Source organism: Bombina bombina, chromosome 4 (genome assembly GCF_027579735.1).
Source record: "Bombina bombina isolate aBomBom1 chromosome 4, aBomBom1.pri, whole genome shotgun sequence".
Classification (NCBI taxonomy): Eukaryota; Metazoa; Chordata; class Amphibia; order Anura; family Bombinatoridae; genus Bombina; species Bombina bombina.
The window spans coordinates 486,324,945-486,335,617 of record NC_069502.1 but is presented as its reverse complement, the minus strand read 5'-3'; the positions used below and the strand labels follow the sequence as shown (position 1 = coordinate 486,335,617).

The following is a 10,673-nucleotide window of genomic DNA, read 5'->3' as shown; positions in this document are numbered from 1 at the left end:
GTGGACTCTCACCACATTTATGAAAGAAACAAAAAACATTAAAGCAGTCTTTTACACAGATATTGCAAAGTGTATTACAGTAGAATAGTTTTACTTTTATGTCCCTATAAAATTTTATTATGATGTTAATTGGCTTTGATAAGGTGCTCATTTATTATACAAGCCTGCAATCACAATTTTCTATCATTAGCTCAGATAGCCAGCTATACAGCATGTTTCACTAAGTATATTTTTGCCTTGTGGCAAAAAGGACAGTGATTATGTTTCCTGTATACAAATAATTACTGAACAAACTTAATCAAAACCTTCATACTAAAATGTAAAATAAAAAAAAGCCAGAAATGATTTTGTTAATATATAGAAATACAAATGACACATAATATCAAGACAGATAATGGAGTGAAGGACATATTTCAAATAGACATTTACAATATATGGTAAAAGTGTAGTTTTTTTATTATTGTTTAAAGGTCACAAATTATTTTTGTTAAATGTGATTTCTTGTGCAATAAATTACCGGGTAAAGTATCCTGCCAGCTCCGTTTATGCATAATATTTTCACATTATAAAGCAAAGCAACTTCCAATCAATACAATCAGTATATTATTCCATTTGAAGGTATACTGTATACTTAATTAAGTTAAAAGAGGTTTATATGTGCAATATGAAAATACTTGGTCTCATTATAACCCAAAAACAGTACTGATAACATTTCATACTTTTTTTTTTTTTATCAAACAGTCTCTTTAAAATGCTATGAAAGGCACAATCAGAATGCTATGTAAGTCCTTGTAAAGGATGAGGTGTTAAAGGCAAATGAACCTTAAAAGATAGTGTAGATATCAAGGCAATAGGTGACAAAATGTTATATTACATTTAGAAAATGAATAATTTTACTACAGACCCACACCACACACATTCTGACAGGTACTTGAGAATCTTCAAAAGGAAAAAAAAATCATAATTTAAATATCTACTAATATAAAGGCGTGTGCTCTGTAATTTCCTTTTATGTCTATAGCCATGCCAAAAATAACGCCCTACATATTAAAGGCGCAAGTAGGTCTTGAAGATCATCAACCCCTAAGGCACAACTGTATGATATACATAAAATGAACATTATGAATGATCACAACTTATATTTCACAATTAACATACTGTCCTGTACCATGTTTACAAATCTATCAAATGAATCAAGCAATATTTTCAGTCTACTGTACAGTTATTCTTTTGCTTTTTGTTTTTTTTTAAAAAATGTACACCATTAAAGCTGCCAAAAAGTAAAAAAGTATAATTCTCACATAAAAACTATATATTTTATCACCAGTGTTAAAATAACTGGTCATGAAATATCCCAGCACTTAAAAAATAATATATATTTATATTTATATATATATATATATTTTCCCAAAGTTAAAGTAAAACATTTACACAGTAGTGAGTTCTACTTATGAAAAATAAAATTGGTAAAATATAAAATTACAGCATTCGTTTAGAAATCACAGGTGCTAGCATCTGGCTGAAAATAAGGTACTTCCTTCCAGTTAGCAGCACCTCCAAAATTAAAATGTAAGAGTGATGAATCATGGTTTGGTAAAAACAAAGGACTGAATGTGGTCCTGGACGCAGGGAGAGATGTCAACAGCAGGGGAAGACACACAAGGTAAGATGTGGAGGTAAAAACTCTACACAGACGTAGTCATTCTGTCAACGGAATTATTGACCTCATTTTTGTTAGAGTCCAGCCCTTTAGCAGCAATCATATTGGTACGTAAGTTCTCCACAGTCTTTTTCATGCTCTTCAGCTCTCCAGGGTGAGGAGTGGCTCTTCTTAGAAGAGTCGCCTTAAAAAAAATAGAAGAACAAGATATTTAAATCAAAAGCAAACAAAACAGAACATTTAATGCAACATAGGCTAAAGTGACATGAAAAGCAAAATCAAACTTTTATTAAGATTCGGGGGGGGGGGGGGAGCTCTAACTCTGTTATCCTTGCTTACTTTGAATCCTTTATTGAAACTTGGCTCCTTTCCATGAAGCATTCATAGGTAGGCTCAGGAATGTTCATGTGTCTTGAGCTATATATGGCAGCAGTGTTTGCAACAATGTTGTAAGTACTGCTGCTATATTGATCTAAGTATAATGCCAAGTATAACGGATCCAATAATGCAATGTTGTCTTTTGGCTAAACTAGATCAATCATAATGTCATTTATAAAATGAGACACCTTGAAAGGGATATGAAACCCAACATTTTTTCTTTCATGATTCAGATACAGCATGCGATTTAAAACCACTTTCTAATTTACTTCTATTATCAAATTTTCTTTGTCATTTGGTATCTTTTGTTGAAAAGCAGGGATATATGTTTAAAGGGACACTGAACCCAAATTTTTTCTTTTGTGATTCAGATAGAGCATTCAATTTTAAGCAACTTTCTAATTTACTCCTATTATCAAATTTTCTTCATTCTCTTGGAATCTTTATTTCAAATGTAAGTTTAGATCCGAGCCCATTTTTGGTGAACAACCTGGGTGGTCCTTGCTGATTGGTGGATAAAATCATCCACCAATAAAAAAGTGCTGTCCAGAGTCTGAACCTAAAAAAAGCTTCAATTCCTTCTTTTTCAAATAAAGATAGCAAGAGAACAAAGAAAAAATGATAATAGGAGTAAATTAGAAAGTTGCTTAAAAGTGCATGCTCTATCTGAATCATGAGAGAAAAAAAATTGAGTTCAGTGTCCCTTTAAGATCTGTCCCATTTCTGGAGCACTATATGGCAGTAGTTTTGCAAGAATGTTATCCATTTGCTAAAGCAGTAGATGGCAGCACTATTTCCTGCCATGTAGTGCTTCAGATGCCTACCTAGGTATCTCTTCAACAAGAATATCATGGGAACAAAGCAAATTTGATAATAGACGTAAATTGGAAACTTTTTTTTTAAATATTATGCTCTGCCTGAATAACAAAATCATTTTTTGTGTTTCATATCCAATTAACAAGGAACTAATTAAACTCACAGAAAACCAGTAGGAATGCCAAAAATGTATAGATGAAAATAGATTTTAGTAGGTGTTAAGATCATTATTGACGTCAGTCATTTCAGCTTTAGTTGGCTGAACAAAAACATTCCAAGTGACACAAAGGAAAATGCAACAAAGTACCCAACACTAAATGTAATGCCAAAATCTCTGGATGTTGCTGTTATATATGTTAAACACCTCATTCTGTATATTCTACACTTAACACTGAATAGTTCATTTATTGCTAATTCAATAACATTTCTGCCCCCTACTTTGTGTTACTGGGACATTCATATTTATCTGAATGTCTATTGGCATGAAGCTACCTGCTGAAAGAAGGAAATCTATATGTTCCAAGCTCTGCAAAGGAATAACAAATTAGCCTAAGTACACCAGTAAGAAAAGTGGATTCTCTAAAAAAAATTAAACTGGTCTCCAACCTTAGTAAATCAACTGTTAATGTTAAAAGAGGAACTAGGAAGATCTTTGTGTCATATAGAGTCAGTTTTAGTTTAATTAAAGCAACCTTTCTAATTTTCATCCTATTCATCTATAGTATTCATTTGTCTATAGTAAAATGGGGTGAATGGTTACAATTACCATTTTAAACACCAATGCCATAATAAAAGGAGTGAAATGCACAAAAGGAACATTTGACAAATATGTTTTCAAAACAGTCAATTCCAGTAAATGTATAACCAATAAGCAAGCGCTATCCATGGTGCTGAACCTAAAATGGGCTGGCTCCTAAGCTTTAAATTGCCTGCTTTTTAAATAAAGATAGCAAGAGAACAAAGAAAAAAATTATAGTAGGAGTACTTTAGAAAGTTGCTTAAAATTGCATGCTCTATCTGAATCGTTAAAGAAAAAAAATTGGGTTTAGTGTCCCTTTAAGTGAAAGTCATAAACAAAATTTAAAAAATTAAATACCGATTCATCATCTTCCTCATCTTTCTCGTCATCTAAGAATCGTATGGCACTGATTCTATTCATTGCACGCTCATTCCATGTTTCATCTGACATATCATTAACCAAGCTCTCAATAGCCCCACATCTTGGTAAATTATCTGTGAAAAAAGCATGTATAAGTAATTTAGAAACATTGAAAAACAGTTCATAACATACCTTCTTTCAAGTCAAGTGGTTTACATATTTCTACAATTTAAAGCTGCATATAATATATTCAATGCTGAATTTAGTAAACAAATATAAACAATTTGCTGTAAGCAGTTATATTTATAAGACAAGTCTTGTTTGCTTCATTTGTTTTCAATAGCCAAACCCACCTGCAACTCACATTGTGTGAAGGAGCCAGTCTTGGCTCGAGTTGTCAGACAACAAGGATAGCTGTTATTATTTTGTTAGTATAAAGTGCATTGTTTTGATGTTATCTGCTGAAGCCAATTATTGAAAAATACGTAGTGGGTTTAGCCTTGAGAAGTCTGCAGTGTGTATTTCCAGCTTTGAGAATAAGAAAATCTGTACATTTCATAGCTAAATTACATGAAAACAGAATTTATGTTTACCTGATAAATTTCTTTCTCCAACGGTGTGTCCGGTCCACGGCGTCATCCTTACTTGTGGGATATTCTCTTCCCCAACAGGAAATGGCAAAGAGCCCAGCAAAGCTGGTCACATGATCCCTCCTAGGCTCCGCCTACCCCAGTCATTCGACCGACGTTAAGGAGGAATAATAGCATAGGAGAAACCATATGGTACCGTGGTGACTGTAGTTAAAGAAAATAAATTATCAGACCTGATTAAAAAACCAGGGCGGGCCGTGGACCGGACACACCGTTGGAGAAAGAAATTTATCAGGTAAACATAAATTCTGTTTTCTCCAACATAGGTGTGTCCGGTCCACGGCGTCATCCTTACTTGTGGGAACCAATACCAAAGCTTTAGGACACGGATGAAGGGAGGGAGCAAATCAGGTCACCTAAATGGAAGGCACCACGGCTTGCAAAACCTTTCTCCCAAAAATAGCCTCAGAAGAAGCAAAAGTATCAAACTTGTAAAATTTGGTAAAAGTGTGCAGTGAAGACCAAGTCGCTGCCCTACATATCTGATCAACAGAAGCCTCGTTCTTGAAGGCCCATGTGGAAGCCACAGCCCTAGTGGAATGAGCCGTGATTCTTTCGGGAGGCTGCCGTCCGGCAGTCTCGTAAGCCAATCTGATGATGCTTTTAATCCAAAAAGAGAGAGAGGTAGAAGTTGCTTTTTGACCTCTCCTTTTACCTGAATAAACAACAAACAGGGAAGATGTTTGTCTAAAATCCTTTGTAGCATCTAAATAGAATTTTAGAGCGCGAACAACATCCAAATTGTGCAACAAGCGTTCCTTCTTTGAAACTGGTTTCGGACACAGAGAAGGTACGATAATCTCCTGGTTAATGTTTTTGTTAGAAACAACTTTTGGAAGAAAACCAGGTTTAGTACGTAAAACCACCTTATCTGCATGGAACACCAGATAAGGAGGAGAACACTGCAGAGCAGATAATTCTGAAACTCTTCTAGCAGAAGAAATTGCAACTAAAAACAAAACTTTCCAAGATAATAACTTAATATCAACGGAATGTAAGGGTTCAAACGGAACCCCCTGAAGAACTGAAAGAACTAAATTGAGACTCCAAGGAGGAGTCAAAGGTTTGTAAACAGGCTTGATTCTAACCAGAGCCTGAACAAAGGCTTGAACATCTGGCACAGCTGCCAGTTTTTTGTGAAGTAACACCGACAAGGCAGAAATCTGTCCCTTCAGGGAACTTGCCGATAATCCTTTTTCCAATCCTTCTTGAAGGAAGGATAGAATCCTAGGAATCTTAACCTTGTCCCAAGGGAATCCTTTAGATTCACACCAACAGATATATTTTTTCCAAATTTTGTGGTAAATCTTTCTAGTTACAGGCTTTCTGGCCTGAACAAGAGTATCGATAACAGAATCTGAGAAACCTCGCTTCGATAAAATCAAGCGTTCAATCTCCAAGCAGTCAGCTGGAGTGAAACCAGATTCGGATGTTCGAACGGACCCTGAACAAGAAGGTCTCGTCTCAAAGGTAGCTTCCAAGGTGGAGCCGATGACATATTCACCAGATCTGCATACCAAGTCCTGCGTGGCCACGCAGGAGCTATCAAGATCACCGACGCCCTCTCCTGATTGATCCTGGCTACCAGCCTGGGGATGAGAGGAAACGGCGGGAACACATAAGCTAGTTTGAAGGTCCAAGGTGCTACTAGTGCATCCACTAGAGCCGCCTTGGGATCCCTGGATCTGGACCCGTAGCAAGGAACTTTGAAGTTCTGACGAGAGGCCATCAGATCCATGTCTGGAATGCCCCAAAGTTGAGTGACTTGGGCAAAGATTTCCGGATGGAGTTCCCACTCCCCCGGATGCAATGTCTGACGACTCAGAAAATCCGCTTCCCAATTTTCCACTCCCGGGATGTGGATAGCAGACAGGTGGCAGGAGTGAGACTCCGCCCATAGAATGATCTTGGTCACTTCTTCCATCGCTAGGGAACTCCTTGTTCCCCCCTGATGGTTGATGTACGCAACAGTCGTCATGTTGTCTGATTGAAACCGTATGAACTTGGTCCTCGCTAGCTGAGGCCAAGCCTTGAGAGCATTGAATATCGCTCTCAGTTCCAGAATATTTATCGGTAGAAGAGATTCTTCCCGAGACCAAAGACCCTGAGCTTTCAGGGATCCCCAGACCGCGCCCCAGCCCATCAGACTGGCGTCGGTCGTGACAATGACCCACTCTGGTCTGTGGAATGTCATCCCTCGTGACAGGTTGTCCAGGGACAGCCACCAACGGAGTGAGTCTCTGGTCCTCTGATTTACTTGTATCTTTGGAGACAAGTCTGTATAGTCCCCATTCCACTGACTGAGCATGCACAGTTGTAATGGTCTTAGATGAATGCGCGCAAAAGGAACTATGTCCATTGCCGCTACCATCAACCCGATCACTTCCATGCACTGAGCTACGGAAGGAAGAGGGACGGAATGAAGTATTCGACAAGAGTCCAGAAGCTTTGTCTTTCTGGCCTCTGTTAGAAAAATCCTCATTTCTGAGGAGTCTATAATTGTTCCCAAGAAGGGAACCCTTGTTGACGGGGATAGAGAACTCTTTTCCACGTTCACTTTCCAGCCGTGCGATCTGAGAAAGGCCAGGACGATGTCCGTGTGAGCCTTTGCTCGAGGGAGGGACGACGCTTGAATCAGAATGTCGTCCAGGTAAGGTACTACTGCAATGCCCCTTGGTCTTAGCACAGCTAGAAGGGACCCTAGTACCTTTGTGAAAATCCTTGGAGCAGTGGCTAATCCGAAAGGAAGCGCCACGAACTGGTAATGTTTGTCCAGGAATGCAAACCTTAGGAACCGATGATGTTCCTTGTGGATAGGAATATGTAGATACGCATCCTTTAAATCCACCGTGGTCATGAATTGACCTTCCTGGATGGAAGGAAGGATAGTTCGAATGGTTTCCATCTTGAAAGATGGGACCTTGAGAAATTTGTTTAAGATCTTGAGATCTAGGATTGGTCTGAATGTTCCCTCTTTTTTGGGAACTATGAACAGATTGGAGTAGAACCCCATCCCTTGTTCTCTCAATGGAACAGGATGAATCACTCCCATTTTTAACAGGTCTTCTACGCAATGTAAGAACGCCTGTCTTTTTGTGTGGGCTGAAGACAACTGAGACCTGTGGAACCTTCCCCTTGGGGGAAGTCCCTTGAATTCCAGAAGATAACCCTGGGAGACTATTTCTAGCGCCCAGGGATCCAGAACATCTCTTGTCCAAGCCTGAGCGAAGAGAGAGAGTCTGCCCCCCACCAGATCCGGTCCCGGATCGGGGGCCGATATTTCATGCTGTCTTGGTAGCAGTGGCAGGTTTCTTTGCCTGCTTTCCCTTGTTCCAGCCTTGCATTGGTCTCCAAGCTGGCTTGGCCTAAGAAGTATTACCTTCTTGCTTAGAGGACGTAGCACCTTGGGCTGGTCCGTTTTTACGAAAGGGACGAAAATTAGGTCTATTTTTTGCCTTGAAAGGCCGATCCTGAGGAAGGGCATGGCCCTTACCCCCAGTGATATCAGAGATAATCTCTTTCAAGTCAGGACCAAACAGCGTTTTCCCCTTGAAAGGAATGTTTAGTAGCTTGTTCTTGGAAGACGCATCAGCCGACCAAGATTTCAACCAAAGCGCTCTGCGCGCCACAATAGCAAACCCAGAATTCTTAGCCGCTAACTTAGCCAATTGCAAAGAGGCGTCTAGAGTGAAAGAATTAGCCAATTTGAGAGCATTGACTCTGTCCATAATCTCCTCATAAGGAGGAGAGTCACTATCGAGCACCTTAATCAGTTCATCAAACCAGAAATATGCGGCTGTAGTGACAGGGACAATGCATGAAATGGGTTGTAGAAGGTAACCCTGCTGAACAAACATCTTTTTAAGCAAACCTTCTAATTTTTTATCCATAGGATCTTTGAAAGCACAACTATCCTCTATGGGAATAGTGGTGCGTTTGTTTAAAGTAGAAACCGCTCCCTCGACCTTGGGGACTGACTGCCATAAGTCCTTTCTGGGGTCGACCATAGGAAACAATTTTTTAAATATGGGGGGAGGGACGAAAGGAATACCGGGCCTTTCCCATTCTTTATTAACAATGTCCGCCACCCGCTTGGGTATAGGAAAAGCTTCTGGGAGCCCCGGCACCTCTAGGAACTTGTCCATTTTACATAGTTTCTCTGGGATGACCAAATTTTCACAATCATCCAGAGTGGATAATACCTCCTTAAGCAAAATGCGGAGATGTTCCAATTTAAATTTAAAAGTAATCACATCAGATTCAGCCTGCTGAGAAATATTCCCTAAATCAGTAATTTCTCCCTCAGACAAAACCTCCCTGGCCCCCTCAGATTGGGTTAGGGGCCCTTCAGAGATATTAATATCAGCGTCGTCATGCTCTTCAGTAACTAAAACAGAGCATCCACGCTTACGCTGACAAGGGTTCATTTTGGCTAAAATGTTTTTGACAGAATTATCCATTACAGCCGTTAATTGTTGCATAGTAAGGAGTATTGGCGCGCTAGATGTACTAGGGGCCTCCTGAGTGGGCAAGACTCGTGTAGACGAAGGAGGGAATGATGCAGTACCATGCTTACTCCCCTCACTTGAGGAATCATCTTGGGCATCATTGTCATTATCACATAAATCACATTTATTTAAATGAATAGGAATTCTGGCTTCCCCACATTCAGAACACAGTCTATCTGGTAGTTCAGACATGTTAAACAGGCATAAACTTGATAAGAAAGTACAAAAAACGTTTTGAAATAAAACCGTTACTGTCACTTTAAATTTTAAACTGAACACACTTTATTACTGCAATTGCGAAAAAACATGAAGGAATTGTTCAAAATTCACCAAACTTTCACCACAGTGTCTTAAAGCCTTGAAAATATTGCACACCAATTTTGGAAGCTTTAACCCTTAAAATAACGGAACCGGAGCCGTTTTAAGCTTTAACCCCTTTACAGTCCCTGGTATCTGCTTTGCTGAGACCCAACCAAACCCAAGGGGAATACGATACCAAATGATGCCTTCAGAAGTCTTTTATAAGTATCAGAGCTCCTCTCACATGCGACTGCATGCCATGCCTCTCAAAAACAAGTGCGCAACACCGGCGCGAAAATGAGACTCTGCCTATGCTTTGGGAAAGCCCCTAAAGAATAAGGTGTCTAAAACAGTGCCTGCCGATATTATTATATCAAAATACCCAGAATAAATGATTCCTCAAGGCTAAATAAGTGTTAATATCAATCGATTTAGCCCAAAAAATGTCTACAGTCTAAATAAGCCCTTGTGAAGCCCTTATTTACAATCGTAATAAACATGGCTTACCGGATCCCATAGGGAAAATGACAGCTTCCAGCATTACATCGTCTTGTTAGAATGTGTCATACCTCAAGCAGCAAGGACTGCAAACTGTTCCCCCAACTGAAGTTAATGCTCTCAACAGTCCTGTGTGGAACAGCCATGGATTTTAGTTACGGTTGCTAAAATCATTTTCCTCATACAAACAGAATTCTTCATCTCTTTTCTGTTTCTGAGTAAATAGTACGTACCAGCACTATTTGAAAATAACAAACTCTTGATTGAATAATGAAAAACTACAGTTAAACACTAAAAAACTCTAAGCCATCTCCGTGGAGATGTTGCCTGTACAACGGCAAAGAGAATGACTGGGGTAGGCGGAGCCTAGGAGGGATCATGTGACCAGCTTTGCTGGGCTCTTTGCCATTTCCTGTTGGGGAAGAGAATATCCCACAAGTAAGGATGACGCCGTGGACCGGACACACCTATGTTGGAGAAAAGGGGACAAAATCAATATTGAAAGAATATTGCAAAGTTATTATTTTACTCGTAACTAAACATTTTAAATAATTATCTCAAAGTGTCTACTCTTCCTTTAAACTGGGAATACCATTGTACAGTGACTGGAAAATTGCATTTTTTTTTCCAATTAATTGTTCACCATAACAAATTTACCAAAATATTTTTATCATACTGCAGTAGGGATTGTGGGACTTTCAATTGGCTAGATTACGAGTTTTGCGTTATGAGGGGTGCGGCACTAACTTGCACGTTATTGTCAC

General features: G+C 39.2%; 1 protein-coding gene across 1 annotated transcript in view; it reads right to left on the bottom strand.

The window, feature by feature from the left end:
• Positions 1-433: 433 nt before the first annotated feature.
• Positions 434-10,673, bottom strand: part of LRRC1 (leucine rich repeat containing 1) — a 447,671-nt gene continuing 437,431 nt past the window's right edge. The window contains exons 13-14 of the mRNA XM_053710387.1: positions 3,951-4,087; positions 434-1,844 (exon numbers count right to left, since the gene is read on the bottom strand). Of these exons, the coding sequence (XP_053566362.1) occupies positions 1,686-1,844; positions 3,951-4,087 (296 nt within the window). The 3' untranslated portion in view covers positions 434-1,685. The remainder of the gene's footprint in view (positions 1,845-3,950; positions 4,088-10,673) is intronic.